Source organism: Boleophthalmus pectinirostris, unplaced genomic scaffold, assembly GCF_026225935.1.
Source record: "Boleophthalmus pectinirostris isolate CB_2022bp ecotype Guang Dong unplaced genomic scaffold, ASM2622593v1 HiC_scaffold_2, whole genome shotgun sequence".
NCBI lineage: Eukaryota > Metazoa > Chordata > Actinopteri > Gobiiformes > Gobiidae > Boleophthalmus > Boleophthalmus pectinirostris.
The window spans coordinates 37,540,200-37,566,629 of NW_026571152.1; the positions used below are offsets into that span (position 1 = coordinate 37,540,200).

At 38.4% G+C, this 26,430-nt stretch overlaps 1 protein-coding gene across 3 annotated transcripts in view; it reads left to right on the forward strand.

Annotated features, from left to right (window-relative positions):
• Positions 1-26,430, forward strand: part of mical3a (microtubule associated monooxygenase, calponin and LIM domain containing 3a) — a 203,302-nt gene that overhangs the window by 155,017 nt on the left and 21,855 nt on the right. For all 3 annotated transcript variants that reach the window (XM_055155999.1, XM_055156000.1, XM_020941178.2), the window contains 2 exons: positions 8,842-8,935; positions 15,639-15,689. In XM_055155999.1, coding sequence (XP_055011974.1) covers positions 8,842-8,935; positions 15,639-15,689 — 145 coding nt within the window. The remainder of the gene's footprint in view (positions 1-8,841; positions 8,936-15,638; positions 15,690-26,430) is intronic.

The following is a 26,430-nucleotide window of genomic DNA, read 5'->3' on the forward strand; positions in this document are numbered from 1 at the left end:
GCAGCTCCCGGGGCGGAATAGCTGGGTTTCACGTGACGTCACAGGGCTACGTTTGTCAGCGCGCGAAATCAGATGGAGGGCAGGAAGTGAACTGACTGGAGGAAGCTAGTGAAACACTGTTGCATCTTTGTCTGGAAAATGCCGATGTGTTGTGTAGTTTACGGCTGTGCTAATCATTCTAACCGAGAGAAGTAAAAGCGATTTTTTTAGAGTGCCGAAGATAGTCGTACGCAAAGGTCAGAAATGGGAAAAGCTGACAGAACAACACCGTAAAAAGTGGATTACAAACCTACATATGTGCTCGGGAGCAGAATCCGCAAATGCTCGTGTCTGCAGTGACCACTTCGTCAAAGGTATGTTTCAAAGCTAAATTGTTTTTTGTGGTTTACCTAAACATGAACAAATCATTAAAGACTAACGGCTAACGACCTTTGTTGACATTAAATAGTTGGGATAGATCGGTTACTGCTGATACACTGCAGTTTTTCCATAACAGTCTATACACAAATAAGAGAAACACTCACCCTGGCGAAGACCAAACGACAATCATCACGTAGGCGTTTTGGACCAAGGTTGTGGACCCATCCACTGACAAAAAAGTTACAAGCCTCCAAACTTTTGTACGCCTTCATCTGTTGTCTGGTGTAGAACGATGTCTGGAGAACAAGGTAGTACGTGTTATCCTCTGCCTCGATTGTCGGCAAATCTTTTACTTCGGTCGAAAATTCTCTCATTTTCAATAAGATGGGGTCACGTCCAATATATTTGTCGACTAACTGCTCGTGCTTTTGCCTTGCTACTGGTTCTAAACCCTTACAAAAAGAACTCTTCTCCATATCTGTGTTCTCCAGAGCCGTGTTTGTCGTGTTTGTCTTCACTTCCTGCCCTCCACCTGAAATTCGTTGGGTCATCGTGATCACGTGACTGAAACCCTCCTATTCTCCCAAAAAGCACTGAAATCTGGGATGTTTTTTTGAAGGAGGAACTCGCTGATGATACATAGACAATAATAAAAGATGAATCTACAAACCTGTCACAAATATATTTTTATTCAAGGCTTTCATTAACATTTCTGCCACAAGAAAACAACATAAAAATCATGAACTCAAAATGTCATCGTGGAAAAATAACAATGCAAACATGCCCGGCCCGCGACCAATTAGTCCCTGCTGGTTGTTGTGTTGCCTGTACATTCACTGTCCGGTTGCTGCAGCTACTTAGAAACCGTCAGCAGCTGCATTCAGTCGACTCAACCTACGAACAGTTTTTAATGTTTATCTGAAAATAACTACCATATTTTTCAGACTATAAGTGGCTCTGGAGTATAAATCACACCAGCCAAAAAATGTGTAATGAAGAAGAAAAAAACATATATAAGTTGCATTTTTGGGGGGAAATTTATTTTATACCAGGAGACCAGGAACCGACATTTCATCTTGAAAGTCAAGTTCTAGTAATAACAATAGAACAGAGAACAACAGACTGTTAATGTCACATATGAACAGTTCTTCAAATAACTATAACATAAACAACAGAACAGAACAAGTTTACCAAACTCTCCATCTCACTCCAAATCACTAAATCCATTCAATTCTTCATCCTCGGTGTCACTTTTGAGCAACTCCGTGACCTCCAGAGGTAAACAGAGCGCCGCTTCCTCTTCTGTGTCGCTGTTGTCAGACTCAGCATCAGTTCCAGTTAGAATTATTCCGGCCTTTCTGAATCCCGACAGGATGGCTTCAGTGTCACTGAAGTCCAGGCTTTGCCCATCCATGCAGTGACTTTGTGGAAAGTACCCAACCGGTTGCCATGAAGCTGTGTTCTTCATTCCCGCTTGCTGCCAGTCCCTTACAAGTTTCTCGCTCACTCCAAAACTCGCACTGGAGTATAAGTTCCAGAACCATCCAAACCATGAAAAAATTTGCAACTTACAGCCAGAAAAATACGGTAATCAGTATTCTGTTTGAGTATAATTTTCGAGCACATTTAGGTTAGGGACAACAGCTTAGATTTTGGGACTTTCCTGAATTTTTCAGGACGTCTGGTTTAAACCAGGGGTCTCCAACCTGTAGTTAGGGAGCCATCAGTAGCTCTCCACCCCGTTCCAAGTAGCTCGCCAATGGATTTCTGAATTTTATGTATTGTGGGTAATAAGTAAATTTGATTAATTGCCGTTGTAAATGTATTATTTTGATGTCTAACTTGGTGCACTGATAAATTGATAGTGGTTTATGTTTTATAAGCATCTAACTGTTCCCCATCTAAGGCTCGCCGTGGCTCTTATATTTACTCAGTTTCTCCGTGACTGCAGAAATTTGTAGCTCTCTGGCATTTTGTTTCGTAAAGTTGGCTCACTGGAGAAAAAAGGTTGGAGACCCGTGCCCTAACCTGACCACAGAGCACGATGCATTTTTGAGGAATTCAACCCGTGTTCATCCACAGCTTTCACAAAGGTCGGATTTTGTAGGATTCTTCTGTATTTTACAACATAAATTAAACAATAATAATACAAGACACTTTACCGAACACATATTATTACAGTGAATAGAGCAATAAACAAATAATACAAATAATAAAAACAGAGGAAAGATAAAAACAGTGAATCATAGCCTAAAAGTTTGTATTGTAAGATTTGGCTCAGTTCCGCTCTGAGCCCCTCTGTGCTCGCGCTGGCTCCTCTCCACCGGCGCCGCTCGGATTGGTCGGACTTGCTCATGCGGTCACCGTTGTCGCACACGTGGGGCGCTTTGGCATCGTGCACCAATGAACACAAGTCAAACCACACGCCGCCGCCGCCTTTGGTTCATCTTCAAAATCTTATTACACTTCCATGGGTCTGCACCTGCTTGTTTCCGTGGAGATGTTATTGTTTTAGCCTAGAATATTCCACAGTATAAACCCATTTATCTGTGAGCAGGCTGGTCTCATCTCCATGGTGATATTTGATTGCCATACTGTGGAACATTTTGGTAAATAACAGCTTCATGGAGACAAGCAGCTGGTAGACCAAGACAAGTTCCATAGTACAACTTTAAAGGACCCATATTACATTATTTTCTAATCTTTGTTATAATGTTATTCCGGACTATAAATCGCTCAAGAGTATAAGTCGCACCGGCCAAAAATGCATAATGAAGAAGAGAAAATACATATACAAGTTGCATTTTTGGGGAGAAATTAATTTTTATAAAATCCAAGAACTAGGGGTGTAACGATATCCAAGTCTCAAGGTACGATATTTATTGCGATATTGTGGGAAAGCTCACGATACAGTGTGGAGACTCATGATTAGGGATGTAACAAAATCCAAATCTCTTTGTACGATATGTATTTATTTACAAAACTGTGAATATGTTACTTTTTCCTCTTAAAATGCCTTGACAAGACTTAATCCAAAGAACTAAGACTTAAAACTGTTATTTCTTCTTGTAGTCTGTACTGAAATGGAGCAAAGGATCATGGTCTTTGTAGTTCCGTCTGTCTTTTTTTTAAGCTATTGCTGAAACATAACTCTCAATTTAAGCAAAGAAACTTGTAATTTGATATATTGTGTTGGGCCACGATATTATTGTCAGAACTTTGACGATACGATATCACAGTATTTCGGTTATTGTTACATCTCTAGTAAAAACAATAGAACAGAGAACAACAAACTGTTCATGTCACATATGAACAGTTCTTCAGTTCTTCACTATAACATAAACAACAGAACAAGTTTACCAAACTCTCCATCTCACTCCAAATCACTAAATCCAGTGAATTCTTTATCCTTGGTGTCACTTCTGAGCAACTCCGCCAACTCTACCTAATCTAGCTTTTAGCCCACGATCTATTTTCAAACTTTTTTAACAAATAAACCGCACCGGACTTTAAACGAAACACAACAGTTGGATGGGTCAGTGGGACTTTGTTTGTCACGTTCACAGTGACTCTGGGCTTTGTTCAGTTGTGGCGTGTAGGGAGGGTGCTGTCTGGGACCACTGAATTGTCGGCGCGTTTGCAGTGACTCAGTTGTTCAGTTGTGTCTAGAAGTGGCACATGGCGCTTGCTTTTTCGGTTCGTTCCTCCGTTCCATTTCTTGTCCGTGTGGAGTGATTATCGCGACATCTGCTCCGTGCGTGTTTGCGTGCGCTGTGGGTGGTGCAGCTTTGTAGTTTACTGAAGTCGTGCAGGGACACCTGAGTGGATTCGTGTATAGGGCGCTCTGGATTGCAGGGTGTGCGGTCGTTTTTTGATAGGGTTGGAGGGCGTGCCCCATAGTGCAGAAAATACGGTATAAGTCGCACTGGAGTGTTTCGCAGGAAACACCCAAACCATGACAAAAGTGCGACTTATAGTCCGAAAATACGGTAGTTTCTTTCACACATGTTTAACACATTTCTTCTTCATAATCATTTGGATCATTTCAGCCCTGGAATTGCCAATCTCTAGTCTACTAAACAAAAAGTAAAAGGTAGTCATTAATTTGAAAACTGACACTATATAACAACACAAGGTTTGGAGATCAAAATACAAATCTGGTTGTGTTTTTGATGAGGTAGTAAAGTTGTAGCATGGCTAAAAACTCACAGCAGGAGCCCATTTTGCGTAATATAGGAGCTTTAAGAACTTACACACAGTCTCGTTGCTGGATTGATTGAAATGAGTAAATGGGAAGATAAACTAAAATCTAAGTAAACAGTTTATCTCTGTTCACGGCTGCTTTAGTGCGACTTATACTCTTGGCCAAATTCTCCGTAGTCTGAAATCCACTGTGATTGATGTTGTACCTTTGCAGTTGGCTCTGGCTCCACTGACTCAGCACCCCCTCCTGCCTCCTCCCGCCTTCCCCGAGTTTGTGGTTCACCGGCCGGAGTTTTCCTTCTTTTTTTAGACGCTATTTTAAGAGTCCAAACACAAGTTGTAGTTTGGCCCCTGCTGCTCATCACTGATACAGGCTCGGGCCCTAAACAAGGATTTAAGAAGCAGGAGACGAAATACAACCCTAGTGCGCAAAGTCACTATATGGCCTCTATAGACAGTGTTTTATGTGCAGATCTGCCAGTTTAATTCATTTTAAATCATATATTATACTCCAATGGACTTTTATTAAATAGCAGCGAACAGAAGTGGCAATTTATCTAGTCTCTTTTTACGTTAGTGGTTTTAATATTTTAAATATGGACCCAGATTGTACTATTTTATTATGGATTTATTCTTAAACTATTTCACTGTTTTCTGATCGATGTTATAATGTTGTTTCCTCGTCACAAACAGACCTGGAGTTGTGTTTTGTTTCATTCACACTTGTTTAATTAACAAACAAATGCTGCATATTTAGGTCTGAGTTCTTCTCTCAAACAGAAAACACACTGTTCCACCTTGTGATGTCATGGGTTTGTGTACAGGAAGAGCTCCAATGTGTTTTTAAACTTGGTACAACTTCACTAGAATCATTTGAACTCGGGGTCGCCGCGGGGTCTTAAAAGTCTTAAAAAGATCTTAAACATCATGTTCCTAAATTAAGGCCTTAAAAAGTCTTAAAGTATGTTGTCCAAATCTTATTTTTCTTCACAAAGGCCTTAAATTTCATTAGCCTAGACATCTAATTTGGAAAATGCCCAAACAATACTTTCGTTTCTGGCACCGGTGGCAATGAGTAAACCATCAGTAGAGTGGAGGAAGACGTTGGATGGATCATGGGGAAGTGAAGGTTTAATCCACAGTGGCTCTTAGATTCTAGATTTAGAAGTTGGTTGGTCATTATTAGAATTGGATCTGGTGTTTTTCGGGTGCATAATGGGTGTGATGTTGGTCTTAATTTTCATTTAAGTGGTCTTAAAAAGTCTTAAATCTGGGGTAGTCAAACCTGGGGTTACCCTGGGATAATTTCAGCTCTGGAATTTCCAAACTCTATTGAACTAAACGTGAAAGGTAGCTGAGGATGTGCAATGAATTGAATTTTGATCGCGATTTCTATTTGTTTGTCAAACGACGATCTCCAAACTCATATAATCAAGTTGAAATGAATCTTAACAAAGTTTATTTTGGGATATTTTTTGTATAAATAATTATATTTAATTATGTTTTTTAAATATAGAGATTGGACACATTTATGTTTTTCTATTCCTTTTTTTAAGTTCAGAGTATATTTTATTCATTTTATGTTTTATACATCGTAAAACTACTCTAAGGTACATATTTGTAGCCTATATTTATTTTCAATTTGAAAGTTTTGTGTAAATTACCAATAACAAAGTGTTTTTTTGAGAGAGAGAGACAAATGCTGAATAAATTCATTGTGTAACTAAAAAATTATTGTTTGAATAATCATGATTTCAATATTGATCAAAATAATCATGATTATGATTTTTTTCCATAATCAAGCAGCCCAAAATGTCGCTGTTAACTTGGAAACTATAGCTTCATGACATCACAAGGTGCAACAGAGCGTTTTGAGGTTTGGAGATGTCGACAGACTAATAATAAAGAGTTACTCAAACGTGAATGAAACAAAACACAACTCCAGGTTTATTTTTGAGGAGGTAACAACATTATAACACAGCTAAACGTTCACAAGAGTAAATTTTGTGTAATAAAAGACCTTTCAACTTTTCCGGCAGAGGGTCCACTTGCCAAATGTCTCCCTGAAGATCTTATTCCTTCAGTTGGAATGTTCCAGACTGTGGCATTAAACATACCAGGCCAAGTTACAGGTCTAATCTGTGGAGAAGCGATCCCACTCAAAATAAAAATACATGTTTGTCAAGGTATTTTGTATTAATAGAAACAGCTTTAGTTGGAAAAAAAAAAAGCTATAAAAATAAGTTTAATCCATACAAACCAAATCCATTTCGTGGTAGATCAGTAGTGAGATTGTGTCTTTTTAATTATGCAAATCTGAAAAACCCTCTCATTTTCTCAATTAAGTTCAGACTCACTAAACTACACGCATCTCATCACCATTATGAAGATTACCATAGGCCTGCTGCACTGCCATTATAAAGTCATTTAAGTGTGCTTTTATTTTCACACTCGTTTTATTGGTAAAAGTTACTAAGTGAATTTGATACAGGTCACACTTGGCCCATATCCAGTTGCTTTTTAATTACTTGCACCCCTCGTGTCCAGCCCAATATTTATTCTTTAATTAGGCCAAATTGTTTCATCAATGAAGCTGTTGTCCAGATGGCCTCTTAAAACGTCTCGGAGAATCGTTGGTAATGACTGAGAACGCTTACACTGTACTTTAAAGGTCCCTACGTTACACAAAATGGACTCTTGTGAGCTTTAACACCGTGTTATAATGTTGTTACCTCATCAAAAACACACCTGGAGTTGTGTTTTGTTTCATTCACACATGTTTGAGTAACTTTTTATTATTATGTCTACATCTTCTAAGCTCAGAATGCTCTGCTCCACCTTCAGATGCCATATGGTGTTAGTTTTCATGTTAACTGATTTTTTTTTTACGTTTAGTTCAGTAAAGATTGGCAATTCCAGGGCGGAAATCATCCAAATGATTCTAGTGAAGGTGTATGGAGTTAAAAAATGCAGTGGAGCACTTCCTGTATTACTAGGGGTGTGATGGTTTCAGTACGCACCTCAGTTTTGAAGTCATAGTTCGGTTCATTTTCGGTACAAAACCATTTGCTTGTTGTTTATTTGTGTTTATTAAACCAACAATAACATTATACAAACGGGAAAATAAAATAAATGCAAAGTGCTGCTTTGTAATACTAATAAGTTAAATATAATATTCTCAAATAAGCAACAAATGTATGAAATATTATAATAAATAAATTCCTTGTAAACAGTAAAGAAAACTTTTCAAAAAGTAAAGCGCAGCACTAACAATGATTGTCAAGATGGGGGGCAATTGTTCTCAAGGTGGCCACCCTAACTATAAAGCGCTGTGAAAAACACTGTCACCCCAATCACGGACAAGTTCCCTCATGAATATTAATCAAAAACAGACCTGGAGTTGTGTTTTGGTTCATTCATACTTTTTTAATTAACACAATTTCAGCTAATTTCAGCTATGGAATTTCCTATCTCTATTGAACTAAACATGAAAGGTAGCTAAGGCTGTGCAATTTATTGAATTTTTATCACGATTTGTGTGTCAAACGTGTCTCCAAACTCATATAACCGAGTTGAAACTATGAAGCTTCATTTACGTTTATTTTGGGATATTTTGTATATAAAAAAGTACATTTATTTTATTTTTTAACTATAGTGATTGTAGAACAGCTGGATATATAGTTTATTCTGGATACATTTACATTTTTCTATGCCTTATTTCATGAGTCTATTTTATTCATTTTATGTTTTATACATCACAAAACTGCTCTAAGGTACATATTTGCAGCCGACATTTATTTTCAATTTGAAAATTTTGTGTGTAAATTATCATAGTCAAGGCGGCCACCCTAACTATAAAGCGCTGCGGGAAACACTGCCACCCCAATCACGAACATGCTCCCTCGTAAATATTAAAGAGCCGATCCTTCCGTGTAGCTGCACATGTAGTGACGGAGTCTAAACACACACAAATTGCGCAAATTCACTCGTGCACAGCCCTGCACCGAACCGAACATCCCGTACCGAAACAGTTTGGCACGAATACATGTACCACTACATCCCTATGTCTTACCACATCAAAACTGAACAAAGTATTTTCTGTTTGAGAGAAGAACTCAGCCTAAATACGCAAGTTTTGTGTGTTAAACATGTGTGAATGAAACAAAACCCAACTCCAGGTATGTTTTGATGACCTAGATCAGAAAATAGCATAATATGGGCTCTTTAACGCACTTTGGAGAGTACATATATGTAACCTGAGTTTTTGTGTCTCCTCAGATCATCCAGAGACAGTTGGAGCAGGTGGAGGAGAAGCAGAGGCAGCTGGAGGAGCGGGGCGTAGCTGTGGAGAAAGCCTTAAGAGGAGAAGCAGGTAACCACATCTATACATCTTTTGTTTCATGTAATCTGACCATTATTCTAACCACAGAAGATTACACAAAATGGCCATTCTGGAGAAAAAGAAAAAACATACAATTTCATAACACTATTCATTTGAGTCATTTCCAAAAACTGTTTCAGATCCCCATTGGAAACCACATTTTATCTTTTATTTGAAGCTTGTTCAGTATTCAGCGCTCTTTAGGGAGAAATAATTTTGATGATTAGACTTGCATAACCCAAGCTGCATAGTCTCATGTAAACCATCCCAAAGCTTTCAGATTGCTGTAATTGTCGTCGGCAATCGGCATTTATATAGCTGTACTGAATATTGAAAATTGTGCCTTGAGAATACTACGTTTAAGTAAAAGAAAACTGCTCAATTTTGCAAGCAATTTTGTCTCTGACTATTTTAACAACCCAAAAGCAATTATTAAAGGTCTTATATTACACAAAATGGATTCTTGGGAGATTTAAGACATGTTATAATGTTGTTAACTCCTCGAAAACAGACCTGGAGTTGTGTTTGGCGTTTTGTTTCATTCACACATGTTTGACTAACTCTTTATTATCAGTCTGTCTACATCTCCAAAGCTCAAAATGCTCTGTTCCACCTTGTGATGTCATGTAGTGGTAGTTTTAAAGTTAACAGCGACGTTTTACTGTTTGTTCAGTAGAGATTGGCAATTCCAGGGCTGAAATTATTCAGATGATTCTAGTGAAGGTTCCGATTCCAGCTCCGACAGATAAACGCTGTTGTATCCTTTGGAAAGACACTTAACCCATCTTGCCCCCAGTGTCTGTGTACACTGGTGTGTGTGTGTGTGTGTGTGTGAGAGCGGTTCCTTGATGTGAAGCTCTTTGAGTGCCTTGAAGGTGGAGAAGCGCTATATAAAAAACTGACCATTTTCCAAGGTGCATGATGTTTAAAAACACAGTGGAGCACTTACTGCATCACCACATGACATCACACGGTGGAACAGAACATTTTCTGTTAAGTAAGTTTTTTATTTTTATAGAGCTTTTCACAGACATATGTCACAAAGACGCTTTACAGAGCATTATTCATTTTCAATGTAGGTGAAGTGTCTTGCCTAAGGACACAATGACAGTTTTTGTGACTGGTGCCCCCTTGTGGAACCTGATTTTCCCAGCGGTCTCCCATCCAAGTACTGACCAGGCCCGGTCTTGCTGAGCATCTGAGATCTGACGAGATCAGGCTGTGACAAGCTGGTATGGCCAGTCTGAGAAAATAACTTAAATATGCAGGATTTTTTGGTATTAAACGTGTGAAAGAAATGAAAACACAACTCCAGGTATAAAACACAAAGTTAAAAAAGCTGAGGCGCTCAAAAAGTACAAAATAATTAGAAGCCTTTAATACCACATGGCAGATAAAGTTAAAATAACCCCAGTGCATTTCAGCCCTTCGCTTTTTCAACTTTGTATTTGAGACTGGACAATTTTGCACAATCTCTGTACGTCCAAGTAGCACTTCTACCCAAGAAGAGGAAACAACGTTATAACATGCTGTAGATCAGAAAATAGTGTAATATGGACTTTTAAACACATTTCACAGAGCAGTTTACATATTCTAGTAGTTATTTCCTGTTCCCTACAAATGTTTTAACTTGTTCACTACTTTACTCTCTTGAAGGGATGTATAAAGGTACTTATACGTTACCCAAACAGCACAAAAGGCGATCAGGTATTAGCCTCACTGACGTTTGTTTCTGTTGCCGTGACGATTTTGCGTTTAGGTTCCATTTGTGGTGACACACTACGACATCTCTCCACGTCTGACATATGTTGACTGTTGTTGACTGTTGTCTTCATCACATGTCCATCATTGTCAGTGCAATCTGCATGGGACTGAGGAGAATGTGTGTCCTGACATCATAGACTGTATATAGAAATGGGCTAAGTTAGGAAGTGAGCATGGGGGCGCTTCCGGCTCCATCGACCTCTGGCTCCAATTCACTTTGTATTGAAAAAAACGTCACATCTTTCTTTGTAACTGCTGCTGTCAGGCTCCTCATTTTGGTCTTTAAAACACCAGGATCATGTAGAGCGGGTTAATACGAACATTTTATATCAGTTTTTCTGTAAATAAATTCCTCTTCCTAATATGGAACTCTACTCTAAATTCACTCCTAATAACTGCAGGCCTCGGTGAGCTTCATTTGACTGGGGCCGAACGCTATGGGTAACGTTACACTCCCTTAGTCCACATCTTCAGACTTCGAGGAATCTGGGTTTCCAAACTTGTTCTCCTTACGGACTTCTTGGGGCTTTGCAAGAGTTTTTCACGAACTTGCTCAATTTTCTTTTCTGACGTTGATGTTGGTGTTAGATCCTTTAGCCCAGTATAATCAGCCAAACTCTTAAAATTTTTGGTAGCAAGTCCCAAATTTCTTTGCCAGTTGATGAAGTTTTTCCAAATTTTGCATTGAAGCCACGCTGCACAGTCTTGGGTAAGATTCCAAGACACAAAATGACTTCTCTTTGGGAATGAACGGCTCAACATGAAAACAGAACAAAAATAAAACCTTAAATATAAAATCTTGTTAGGTTCCATACATTCTGTGAAAATTTTAGGCTATTTCATCAAGAATTGGCAAAATTATTGGCCTGCGTAATGATGTCAAATTTGTTGGGACACCCCGTACAGAAAAGCCCTCCTACATTTATTACTATTATTTGTATTTATTTATTTATTTGCATTTTTATTTTTGTATTTTTACATTTTTATTTATTTATTTATTAGTATTTTTATTTTAGTTTTTTTTTTTTTTTTTTTTGTATATTTATATTTATTTATTTTTATTTATTTATGTAATTATTAATTTGTGTTTTTGTTTTAGTTTTTTGTACATTTATTATTATTTTATTTTTCATTATGCGTATATGGTTTTTGTTTTCATCTGGGTATAAGTTAAGAGATATAGTGGGCCTTTTTTTTTTTTTTTACTTTTTAGCGCACCGTCTATTCGCCATTGACTTTAATTAACGTTGCCCCTCTCTGTGTAGCTGTTGCTTTCAGGCTCTTCATTTTGGTCTTAAAATGTTCGTATTCACTTACTCTACATGATCCTGCCGTTTTTATTCTGCTATATTGACCTTAAACCAATTCCTATTCCTAATATGAAACTCTGCTCCAAATTCTTGCCTTTAACTGCAGCCTCGATGAGCTTCATTTGACTGGAGCCGAACGCCGTGGGTGACGTCACACTCCCTTGGTCCACTTCTTTATACAGTCTATACCTGACATAGATTTGTGTGTGCTCATTCTGGATGTTACTTGTCTTCGTCACTGCCTCTCAATAAGGACACTTTTGGTACTCAAGTCATATTTCTTACTTAAAGGTGCACTGCGTAACTTTTCGGTCGGGGGTCCGTCTATGAGTATCTCACTGCTCTGTCTGGAATGTTCCACAGTGTGACATTAAACAGCTCTATCTCACATTTATGCAATTACAGGTGGTTTTATAGCTCAAAAATACCAAAAAAACAGGCGTTCTGACTGAGAGCGGCGTCGCCTCTCCGCAGATCTGACCTGTAACTTCACCTGGTTTGATTTTCCGTGAAAATAGAAAGCTAGAAAGGTTTAATACCATTCTGTGAAGCATTCCAGACAAAAGCAATAACATCTCCACGGAGAAAAGCATTTAACGGACCCTCCCCCCAGAAAAGTTACGCAATGCACTTTTAATACAACGGCAATAAATCCAATCTCATTTGAACGGGCGTGCAGGGGAGCAGCTTCTTTTATAGCGTCACATTCTACCGCGGTTGAGTGATTTGATAAACTTTTGTGAGGATCTTGTTGACTAAGACATACAATCTTTATTATGATTGTGGCGCAGGAAATGAGATCGGGGGTCCGGGTGTTCCACTGTGTGAATAAATAGACGCCTCGTTTACCGCCGCTCAGCCTTTAGTCCCAATAATCCTCGCAATACTGTAGCACATCATGAAAAATGGCCTCTTGTCATTCTGTTAAATTCAATTCACTTAATAAAAATGCTAATTCATAGATATGTCCGCACACAAAACCATCGCCCCGGAGGAAGTATAGGGAAAGGAAACCGAACGGCAACATTGCAAATCTATGTCGGCTTCTTATTATTATATTTGAGAATGTGATATACAATGGGCCCCGCTCTCTGCATTATGCCCAGCGGTGAGGTAAAGATGCACTATGTAACTTTTTCTGTTTGTTTCTATGGATCTCATTGCTCTGCCTGGATTGATCCACGATATGACATTAAACTACCTCACATTTATTCAATTACAGGTGGTTTTATCGCTCAAAAATACCAAGAAAAGCATCATTCTGACTGTGAGCGGGGTCGCCTCTCCACAGATCTGACCTGTAACTTGGTCTGGTTTGGGCTTTATAGGGTCAGTCCATATGAAATCTGCCATTTTCAAGGAATTTCCCCTAAGAGCCATCTCAGATTTGGCTGGAAAAAAAATTCAAAACATTTCTAAAAGGACCAAATGAAAGAATCTAAAATTTTAGCTCAATTCCTTGAGTGATTTCTGAGTTATAGTCCGTTGAAATTTTGGGGCCATGCTCACTTTTTCGGAAGCCTCAATTTATAAACATGTTTGAGAGACCATAACTTCATAAAAAACAGAGCTAGGAAGCAAAAAACTTGTATTATTGTAGATTCTTGGTCATAGATTCTAAATCTGTTGTCAAATCCAAGGTCCAAGATCTGTTTACTCCAAGCAGATATTTACAGCCAAATTTGAGATTTGGGCGCCCACAGCACCCCCCTTAATAAATATACCCAAAATTTGAAAACAGATTTAGTATCTATGACCAAGAGTATACAATAACACAATTTTCAGTTTCCTAGCTTTATGTTTTAATGAAGTTATGGTCTCTCAAACATGCTAATAAATTAAGGCTTCCGAAAAAGTGAGCATGCCCCCAAAATTTCAACAGGCCATAACTCAGGAACTTTCATTTGTTTTTTTTTTTTGAATTTTTTTCAGCCAAATCTGAGGTGGCTCAAAGGGGAGAGCGGCTGATTTCATGTGGACTGACTCTGTAATGATAGAAAGGTTTAATGCCATACTGTGAAGCATTCTGGACAAAGCAAAAACATCTCCATGGTGAAAATTATCTCAAGAAACGTTACACAATGCAGCTTTAAGGATCTGCTGATAGCTAGTTTTCTATATGAACCAGACAACCATACAAGAGTTACCTGCTTGTTTCTATGGAGATGTCATTACTCTGTCTGAAATGTTCCACAGTGTGACATTAAAGTACCTTACTGTACATTTATTGAATTACAGGTGGTTTTATAGCTCAAAAATACCTAGAAAAATGATGCATTGTGACTATAAGTGGGGTCACCTCTCCACAGATCTTACCTGTTACCTGGTCTGGTTTGGTTTCCATGAAGATAAAAAGGTTTAATACCATACTGTGAAATATTCCAGACAAAGCAATAACAACTCCATCAACTCCAATTCTCTTTGTATTGAAAAAACTTTGCTCATGTTAATTCATTGTTATGTCTGCACACAAACCCAAGGACAAACTGAACAGCAATACAACAAATCTATGCAGACTTATTATTATATTTGAGAACACAACGTTATTTGGCTCCTGCTTTCTTCTGTGTTACATAATTCCATATATCTTTATTCATATATTAGATGTCTTCTGTATGTATAAAGTGTAGAAAATATTACAAGAAAGAAAGTCACAAGTTTATTTTACATCTTTCTGCATTTCATATACATACAGAAGAAATCTATTATATAAAGTAAAGTTTATGGGATTACGGCGAGGAGAAAATTCAGTTTGTCGACTGGACAAAAGTTAGTTGGGTTGAAGATGTTTCGCAGCTCATCCAAGCCGTTTCTTCAGTTCTGAACTAACTTTTGATCAGTCGACAAACTGAATTTTCTCCTCGCCATGGATTCTACCTGGATGAACTGAGGGATTCTTCACACTTTATGGGATTATGTTGTAAACAAAACTACATTTTTCAATTCACTGAGAGGTGCGTTTTGTCATTTTTCTAATACTCGAATACTTTTCTCTGTGGAGACGTTCATGCTTTGTCTGGAATGTTTCACAGTATGGCATTAAACCTTTCTATCTTCACGGAGAACAAACCAGACAGGACCAGGTAACGGGTCAGATCTGTGGAGAGGCGACCCCGCTCACAGTCACAATGCATCGTTTTTCTAGGTATTTTTGAGCTATAAAACCACCTGTAATTGAATAAATGTAAAGTGGAGCTGTTTAATGTCACACTGTGGAACAGAGCAATGGCATATCCATCGAAATAAGCAGGTGACGGACCTCCAACGCAAAAGTTACGCAGTGCAGCTTTAACAAAAATGCAAAATCAAATTCTTAGAGGCGGTATATGGAAATGTAAAGGACAAACTGAACAGCAATACAGCAAATCTATGACGCCTTCTTATGATTGTATTTGAAAATGTGACGTAAAATGTCAAATTGCCGTCGCTCTCTGCATTACGCCCATTTACGCCCGTTATGGTGAGTACTGAGGGGCTCCTTTGAGTTTGCCGCAGTGTTGAAAATTGAAACATGCATGTGCTGCTATGGACTGTGTGTGTGTGTATGTGTGTATGTGAATGTGTGTTTTCCCAGTTTGGCGCTGTGTTCAATAATGTCTAATATATGCCTGTCATTGTAGACTATTGGGGAGATTCTAATTACAGTGAAATCCTGGACTTGCATCTGGGCGGTATGTATTTCCAACCTGTCGCTTTAAACTAACCCAACTGCTCACTGCTAACCCAATCTGTCCCATCCCCCCCGTTTTACAACTCGAGCTTTGGACCCCTTCATATCTACTGTACACACATAGACTGGCTGGTTTACTTTGCTCCCCCTTCTCTTTCCTCTGCTCATTTCCATTCACTTCCGACTCGCAGGTTTTCTAGTTCAAACACCGTAAACGTACAGCGACGCAAAGATCAAGACATCTCCGCTCTCCTCTTAACGTGCGCTTTGATCTCTGTAAACTTGTAAATGATAAATGAGCAAATGAATGAGGAACTTTCACTTGACAACAGAGACGCAACGCAAACGGCGGCGTAGTAAAAATCAGGAGATGATCTGAGGGAAGATCTTAAAAAAGTGACAGTTGATATGTCAGAAAGAACGCGTTTACATACACGACCAGTCAAAAGTTTGGGCACGCACTCTCATTTAGTGTTTATTTGTCTTTATTTTTACAACTTTTTACGTTTTAGATACATAGGAAGACATCAAATCATAGAAGTGAGCATGGGTGCGCTTCTGGCTCCATCGACTCCGTCTCCAATTCACTTTCTATTGAAAAAACGTCGTCCCTCTCAGTAACTGCTACTGTCAGGCTCCTCATATTGATCTTAAAATGTTCGTATTAACCCGCTCAACCTGATCCTGGAGTTTTTATTTCACGATTTTGTCTATTAAATTCCTATTCTATGGAAGCCCATTTCCGCCAGTAAATAAAAAAATAAAAACCTCACAGAAAGTCATAATTACGAGTTTAAACGTCATAATTCTGAGTTTAAAAGTTCGATGGTGAGCCACTTGACCAGACGATACAGAATGATTCTGGTGAGGCTGGGTCAAAAAACCCCTAGGTCGAGTTCATTAAAGTACGAGGACAGGAAATTGCGCCTTCGGTGTCAGGTCGCACGATCGCTCCAATATGAGTGACTTCCTGTTGATTCCCTAGCAACCTCGTAATATACTTTTTTGGCACCACATTTTAGGCTGGAGCTGGCCCTCGGACGTCAAACCACGCACTGGAATGTAAATTTGGAGGAGGTCCGAGATGTAACGTGGGCTTAAAGGTTGTACGGAGGATTTTTTTTCAGTTTCAAATTGTCATTGAAAGTTTAAAATACCATTACAGAGACGCAGCAGCCTTGTAATTATGATGACCAAAAAAAAATGAATGAAAACCCATCAACTGTGGACGTAGTGAGGCCAGATAAATATCAGCCAATAGAAAACGAGGCTGCCTCATTTTCTATTGACTGTTAGGTTGTCAATCAAACTCCCTACGTTTCTAGTGTAACTGACTTGCTGGCGTGTGAGGATTACGTGGTTTATGCAGCGGTTCTTAGAGGATTTTTCAAACTGTAGCTTCCTTGCAATTTGCACAAAGTTTGTTGCGACGGCGGACGAGAATCCACGACCAGTTCGCCGCAAAAGAACGTCCGTTTTTGAGGTCGCTGAAAGAAGAAGTGAAGGGGAAAAGGAGCGAAGACAAACTGAGGTGATTCTTGGAGATTCCTTCCAGAGAGACAAAGGGACTAAAAACTGACGCGTCGGTTGCTAAATTACTTCTAGACAGGTCACTTCAACAGTAATTGTGAACGCGCTATTTCACTTCCCTTAAAAAATCCTCTATAAAGCTTTAAAAACAAACAATAAAATCTTAAAATCTGTTCTAAAATTAACAGGAAGCCAGTGCAAAGACGCAAGATTTGGGGAAATGTGCTCTCTTCTTTTGGTTCCTGTTAGAAGTTGTGAGTTTTTTGGACTCACTGTCGTCGTTAAAAGTGCTTTTTGTGAGATGCCAGAATAAAGTGCGTTACCGTCGTCCAGGTGTGATGAAATAAAAGCGTGCACCACTTCTTCAAAAAGTTTAGAAGATAAGATTTCTTTATACAGCCTATACCTGACAGATTTGTGGGTGCTCATTCTATATATTTTTATTCTGCTTTTTTATCCGTAAATCAAGTCCACTTCTTCATCAAATATATAATGCAAGATATATGGAATTATGTAGCAAAGAAAAAAGATGAAATAACTCTACAAAATATTTTTTGACAAAGCAAAGGGAGGCTACTTTGAGGACTTGAATATAATACATTTATAGAGTAGAAAACTTTCTCCTTTACTGCATAATTCCATTTATCTTGGTTCGTATATTTGAAGTCTTCAAAATGCAGAAACTAGTAAAAATAAAGAAAAAAAATCACTGAATGAGAGCGTGTCCAGACTTTAACTGGTATTGTATATATTTTTATATTTACACAGCAGGGTGTCATCTCCTTTTCCCTTTTCTTTTCTTTTAGGCTTTAGCTTTGTTTTGATTTTGACACAGCGGTAAATAAAGGCCTTTACAATTCAAATTCAACTTGCTGTGCCAGAATGACAAATACCAAAATATATTAAACTTTCCTAAATCATTTTCAATAGCAAAATTTCTCATAAAACGCACCCTTTGAGGAGAATAAATCGAACTGTTTCAAAGGTGCACTGTGTAACTTTTTGATCGAGTGTCTGTCACCTGCTCGTTTCTATGGATACGTCGCTGCTCTGCCTGGAATGTTCCACAGTATGACATTAAACAGCTCTACCTTAAGTTTTTTGAGTTTATAGCTCAAAAATAAAGTAGAAAAAACGCATTCTGACTGAACAGATCTCACTTGAAACTTGGTCTAGTTTGGTTTCCATGAAGATAGAAAGGTTTAATGCCATACTGTGAAACATTCCAGACAAAGCAATAACATCTCCACGAAGAAAACCATTTTACAGACCCTCCACCAGAAAAGTTACACAATGAACTTTTAAGAAATATAAGAATATCGAAGCACCAACATTGCAAGAACCATTACAGTTTCTCTTACAATTCCAGGGTTAATGAGTGTTTGTCCTTGTTCTAAACTTTGCATCTAGTTCTTATTTCCTCTTGGCTACACACTCTAACTCTTAACTCTAACTCTGCCCTTTGCTCCCAAAAGCAGCTCATAACTTTCTAATACCCGCTCAGTTGCATAACTCCCAGTGTGTTGTACTAACGGGCAATGGTCCAACGTGATTAGAGCAGAGTAACACCGTCTTTTGTTTAGAGGTTAAAGGTCTTATATTTCGCTAAACTGACTCTTGTGAGCTTTGAGCCATGTTCGAACGTTGTTACCACCTCAGAAATGTACATGTGGTTGTGTTTTGTTTCATTCACACATGTTTAAGAAGTGTTTTGTCATCTCCAAGACTTAAAATGCTCTGTTCTACTTTATGATGTCATGAAGTGGTAGTTTTCAAGTTAACAGCGACATTTAAACTTTTTGTTCAGTAGATTGGCAATACATGCATCATGAATTTCGGACTTCCGGTCACTGCGCAATGCATACTGGGAAGGATTTCCATAAAAGTAAGCATCAAATTGCCATGTTTGTTTTCTCAGTGGGATGTATGTATTGATAAAGCTCATCTTTTCAAGTTGTTTGAACCATATCACTTTTGTTTCTGGTTCTGATATTGTCATATTTTAGTTTTGGGATTCGGACATCGTAATTGTGTGGTTGTTGGATCCTAAGAGCGGAAAACGGCTCCAGAAATTTGTTTGCGAACTCCATAAATGCAAAAGGGAATCAGATCTGTGTGTGACTGCAAACCTCTGTTCAAACTGTTTCCCTTCACAACGGAATTGAAAAATAGTGAAAGGTGAAGGCGATGGGAAGTATTGGTACACAGGAAGGACGAAAAAGGAAACCTTTGGCTGCCTAAGAAATCATCCCGAGCTTCCAGCGAACATTTTGTATGTGGAGCGCCATCAAAGCAAAACCCTGATCCCTCGCTCAACCTTGGTTACGAATTTAAAAAGTCAAAGCGAAAGGCACCAGCTGTTCACCAAGAAACACCTTCCACTGCAAAGCGACCAAGACTTAATGTTACTGTAAAGTCACAACAACATGAAAGTGCGAGCTCAGCCTGTTTGTCTTCTACACCTCTCGCGTCATCAAAGCGGGATCCTGCTTTGTTGTCGCTCCACATACAAAATGTTCGCTGCAAACTCGGGATGATTTAGGCAGTCAAAGGTTTCGTTTTTCGTCCTTCCTGTGGATCAGCACTGTCCATCGCCTTCACCTTTCACTATTTTTCAATTCCGTTGGGAAGGGAAACAGTTTGAACAGAGGTTTGCAGTCACACACAGATCTGATTCCCTTTTGCAGTTATGGAGTTCACAAACTTCTGAAGCCCATTTCTCGAGCCCACACAATTACGATGTCCAAATCCCAAAACTAAAATATGACAATATCAGAACCAGAAACAAAAGCGATATGGTTCAAAAGACTTGAAAAGATCGACTTTGTCAATAGACACAACCCACTGGGAAAACAGACGTGGCGATTTGATGCTCACTTTTTCGGAAAATCCTTCCCAGTATGCATTGCGCAATCGGTAGTCCGAAATTCGTGATGCATCTATTCCAGAGCTGAAATTATCCAAATGATTCTAGTGAAGGTGTATAGAGTTTAAAAACACAGTGGCGCTCTTCCTGTATCACCAAATGACATCATAAGGGGGAATAGTTTTGAGTTTGAACTTGTGTGAATGAAAAAAATTAGAAAACAACATTATAAAATAGCTCAGAAACCAGCATAATATGGGGCCTTTAACTTGTGTTGTGGTGTCGCCTTTGTTAAAATATGACCGGAAATGCACATATCCTGTAGACGAGCGGTACGGCATTGTGGGTAATGATGTTGCGTTTCCACATATTTGAGCAAGGCGTATTGTGGTTCCCTAATATTGTTGTCCCTGAACAGACTTGAGTTTGTGGAGTTTTGAGTCTTAAAATCACAAAATGGACTTGATGATTCATTGTGTCTTTAACATCTATGTGGTGCAGAACTAAATCTATATATGTATATGGTGACTCACTGTTTTGTTCTTGTTATTCCTCCGAGAGGCCATGGACTACTTGGATTTTTGTTGTTTTAACCTGTACTGTACTTTTCATAATAATCTTTTGGGTACAGCTTGATTACTGTAGCCTTCTTTGCACTTTAAGGTTCGATGTTACGAAAAATGTGAGGTTTAAGTCGTGCTCTAATGTTGTTACCTCGTTAGAAACAGACCTGGAGTTGTGTTTTGTTTCATTCACACGTGTTTAAATAGTTTTATTATTAGTCTGTCTGCATCTCCAAAGCTCAAAATCCTCTGTTCTAACTTTTAATGTCATGAAGCGGTAGTTTTCAAGTTGGCAGCTCCTTTTAGAGACCTTTTTCACAACGGTTGGAAGTATCTCGATGTAAACGTCACTTCCGCTTAATGCTTTTCTACTGCGAAATATCTGTGGAAATGTCTCGTGTATTTTCCACCTGCTTCACAAATCTGCTCCATCACTAAATCTTCATCCAACAAGTTCGACAAAGGATAAACGTGAAGAATTTATACACAGCTATCAAGGTAAGAAAGACGAAAACTTAAAGGCGAACAGTGACGATGCATTAGTGAACTCCAGAGCAAAAATAACGTTATGGTCATGAATAAAACATGAGTAACTTGTGAACTCAGACTGATTCGAGAGTTAAAACAAAAAAATCGATTTCATGATGTAGATATTATGATAGACAGAGAGATTTGTGCAGTTTAAATGCTCGACATTAGGGTTGTAATGATATCCAAGTCTCACGATACGATATTGTCACGGTATGAACCTCACGGTACGATATTTATTGCGATATCGTGGGAAAGCTCACGATATGGTGGGGAGGCTCACAATTAAGGATGTAACAATATCCAAATCTCTCGGTACGATATTTTCACGATATACATCTCACGGTATGGTATTTATTGCGATACTTTGTGGAGACTAACAAAAGTGTTAACATGCCACTTTTTCCTCTTAAAATCCAAAGAACTAAGACTTAAAAGTGATTAGAACTGTTATTTCTTCTTGTAGCCTGCACTGAAATTAAGCAAAGGATCATGGTCTATGTAGTTCCTCTGTCTTTTTTTAGCTACTGCTGCACCATAACTTTTAATTTAAGCAAAGAGACTTGTAATTCGATATATTGTGAGAACTTTGACGATACGATATCACAATATCTCAGTTATTGTTACATCCCTACTAGACATGTAATTTGTGAGGACTCTGTAGCATTCGAACTGCACAAATCTTTCCATTTATGCCAATATTTACATCATGAAATCGATTTTTTATTTTAATTCTAGAATCAGTCTGAGTTCACAAGTTACTTATTAACAAATTACTTATGTTTCATTCATGATCATAATGTTAGTTTTGCTCAGGAGTTCACTAATGCTCGTCGTTGTTCGCCTTTATGTTTTTGTCTTTCTTACCTTGATAGTTGTGGATAAATTCTTCATGTCTATCATTTGTCGATTTTGTTGGTTGAAGATTTGGTGATGGGGCAGATTTATGAAGCAGGTGGAAAATACGCGAGACATTTCCACAGATATTTCCTCACAGAAAAGCATTAACCGGAAGTCGCGCAAATCTACAACGAGGCACTTCTTGACGTTGTGAAAAACAGAGTGGAGCACTTCTTGTATCACGACATGACATCACAAGGTGCAACAGAGTGTTTTCAGTTTGCTAGAAGCCTTAAATATGCAGGGTTTGTTGTGATAAACGTGTGAATGAAACAAAACACAACTCTAGGTCTGTTTGTGATGAGGAAAAAACATAACATAGATCAGAAAATACCGTAATATCAGCCTTTTAACTCCAGGTGAATTTCAAAACATCTAAGTGAAGTTTGACGGACAGAGTCTTGACAGAACTCGTTATTGGGTGTAATATTTCAAGCTATTCGGTTTTCAAAATGTTCTCCTTGACAGACTTTAAATAAAATACAATAGATACAAAGGCTACTCAGAGCTGTTTCCTAAAAAGTAGTTCTTCCACTTTTCATACTCACTTTCATTATATTCTGTGAGGGGTTTTCACTCCGTGGCCTTCTTTGCACTTCAAAAGTTCAATTGACACCAGGTGAATAAAGCATTTCCGTGTCATTTAGACTAAAAGAAGCTTATTACCTGCTAGGGCTGTCAAAATCAAAACCCAGGCACTAATCAGAGCGGAAACTAGTATAAAAACTAGAGACACATTTGAGCATTGACACGGAAAAAAATCTAAACTTTTTCAAATCAAAACACAAACTTTTTAGCTGTTCCGATCTAGGATTTGCCTTAATCCAACCTGTCCAATTTGGTCTCTAAATGCTCTTAGATTGCGCTTTTTCCTGATGGCACTTCCGGTTAAATTTGGCCTAATTTTCACGTGTACCAACAAGTCACACTGCACCGATTCTCTGGAGGGCTTCAAAACGGCTTCATAGTCTTGATTTAAGTTATTTACTGTCAAGATCGTTCCGTTACAAAATAATACAATTCAAATTACGATGGCGACTTTGACAGCAACTTCTGGAATAAGGTTGATATCAGAACTCTCGCCCACTTTTGTCTCTAAATGCTCCTTGACATGAATGGGATTCCTGTTTAACCACCACAAAAAATTGAGGTTTGGGAGCATTTAAACTAAAGTGAGCAAGACGGAATAAGGTGGATAGTCCTTATACGTAGAACTTTTTTGCTGTCAAGATCAAAATAATACAGCCCGAATGATGATGGCGGCGTCGACTACAACTTTGGAAACAAGGTGGATAGAGAGCAAAGAAACTATTATTGTAATAAGTCCAATGAGGTTAATTTGGTCTTCCGATAATTTATGTTATTAGGTTCTTTTTTTCAGACCAAGAGTTTGTTTTCATACCTGACAGTTTCGACTGCTCCCTGCGATCTTCCTTAGAGTCACGCGATGTTGCTGTGACGTGTCCAGTCACCTGATTTAAACAGGTTTTGGGGCTGTTTTCCTACCAGTGGAGGCAGGACGACAGCGCCACCTGCAGTCCAACTTTCTCAGGACAATATCCCACTATAAAACTATATATAAACTATATATAGACTATAGACTATAAACCGGGACGAGGGGGCTTTTTTACTCTCACACACCTGGTCTGAAAAAAAGAATCTAATAACATATATTATTGTGATTAAAATGACATTCTATTGTCCATAAAAAAAATTTAAATAATATACTTTTGTAAAATTGTCATCTGGGTATAAGTTAGACATAGAACAAAAAATCAGTTGACCGGTATAGCAGGCCGATATTTAGACTTTTTAGCGCATCTGATATTGACCTTCAATCTCCAACACTGGCCGATATTTAGTTTTGATCAATCTCCAAAAAAAAAACCCCCACAAAGATTGAATTAATTACTTTACTGCTGAAAACATGATTACACATCTCTCTTAAAGGTTGATGATAAAAAAGGGTCATGTGTGAGATTATAATTCATTTCAGACATAAATATTATTTGGCCCATAGTTACAAAGATACAAAAAAAATCAACAAGGCACCCAAATTAGTCCATAAAGTTCATTTAAAAGTGTGGAGTTTCTGTGCCCAGTGCTTTCTCAGAGCAGAGGCATCATGATTGGTCAAAGTCTTTATGGCTACGTTCACACTGCAGGGCTTAATGCTCAATTTTTTGTGTGAAATCCAATTTTTTTTCGAGGTGGTTCACAATAAAATTCACAATTAAATGTGACTTGTATTTGATCTCCAGTGTGAACTTTAAACGCCCCAAAAGGACACAACGACGTCACACGCAGTGAGTGTGCTCAGTGTTTACGGAAGTCGCCTAAACTCTGGCCTTGTTTCCCAAAATACGGTCCAGTTCTTCGTAAAATGGACAGGTTACACGTCCACGGCCGCTTCGTTTGTTTGAGTCTTTAGCCTCCTTGCAATTGGCTCGCAGGCTCTTTATTTTTCGTTGACATTAGAGCTAGGACCATTTCTTTGGCAATCATTTCAAAAAACCGCCCGGTTCCGATAAGACCCCTCCAATTTGGCCTGAATACAGCGATCTCCCCAAAATATTAATAAACTCACTAACCTCGCTTTCCCTCCGTTGACTAGACTCCGAGCCTGACGTGTAGGTGGGATGAATGCGACCTGGCCGTTCAGACTGAAGTCGCATGTCAAAAGATCTTATATGAATCGGTTTTAGGAGCAAATATCCAAGTGGCCTGGATCGCATTTGAAAAAAAGATCAGATACAGGTCGCGTGGGGTGAAAAAATCGGATCTGGGTCACTTCAGGCTGCAGTCTGAACGTAGCCTTAGATGTAGTTTTCAGACACCTCCAGGCGCTGCATAAATGTGTACATTAAACGTCTATGCAGTGCCTCACGTGGAGATGTGAAGCAGGTCAAGGTATCGCATCAGCCATGAAAAAAACACATCAGTCGATCTCTAGTATTAAAAAAAAAAAGGTTTCTTGGTATCGAAATCTAGTTTGAAATTTCAGTATGGTGACACTTTACTCTCTGTTGGCCGTTCAGACATGTTTGTATTGGAAACACACTCACACAGGCTCACATCTCCGAGTCTCTGACAAAGTGAAAAGAGTGAAAGGCTGGAGGAGATGTTCGCTAATTGAAGTGTAAGTCCAGATCAATGGACACCAGATCAGACACAGTATATCCCCTCAGTGCAGGTGTTTGTTTGGGTTTATTTCCGCTCTGCTCTGATCCTGCAGCTGATCCCTTTCACCTTCCTCTCCAGGTCATCTGTCTTTTCCCTATCACAACACTGTTTTCTTTTCTGCCCTCTCATCTTTGTTCATCAATCCACCTCCTGTGTGTCTCATAGGGGCGGGCGATCTTGAACTGACAAAAATAAAGATCTTTAATATATAAGTTTTTGGGTTTCGAAAATGTTAATCCGAAATGTGCTAAAATTTGCCTGCTTTTGTCTCACCTGAAGAAAAAGTTAGAAATATGAAAGGACTCGAATTAAACACACAAGTTCATTCACATTTTATTTTTATTATTTTTAACGTTTTTAATTAGTCACAGTATGAAATTTTTGAGTTTCAGTTTCGCAAATACAGTGAAATCCTTAATTTTCTTTCATTACTATTGTCTAAAACATCACCACTGCTCTTACACGTGATCAGCTTTATGAAATTTTACTTTTTAAGGATAAAGTAACATAAACATTCAAAAAAAATAACTCTGTTTGAATTAAATCAATAGAAAATATTTAATTCTGTTTCAAACTTATCACAATTATTATTTTTAGGTTATCAAATCGTCTTGACACCCGTAGTGACAATATAGCCAATATTCTCATTTTGCATTTGTACAAAACAAACATTGTTTTGTACAGTAAACTACAGATACTTTGCAGTGACGTCACATTGGGGGTGTTCTAGATCACCAAACACTGTCAAAAAAGTTTTAAGATCATCTAAGAGCCATGGTAAGTCTTAGGTGGGGAACATTTGGGGAACTTGCTTGTAAAACATAAACCATTATCCATTTATCGGTGCTCCAAGTTGGGCATCAAAATGATAAATGTACAATTGTAATTAATCAAATTAATTTACTTATTTATACTTATTATCCACAATAGCCCTGGACTAGCCTGTGACTGTGATATTAGTTGAGACAAGAGGGACTTGTTTAAACCAAAACATGCTACATAGGTCTCCAGGAAGAATAGCTGATAGGTAATGGATTAAATACAATAAAAAATGCACAAATCATCTCACCTGTTGTAGTTCCAATTCGAGTGTGAGCGCAATTGAACCTTGCTTTGCTCAGGCACTGCACGGATGGGACTTTTGCCCGATTGGAGGAGTTAGGCCAAAGCAC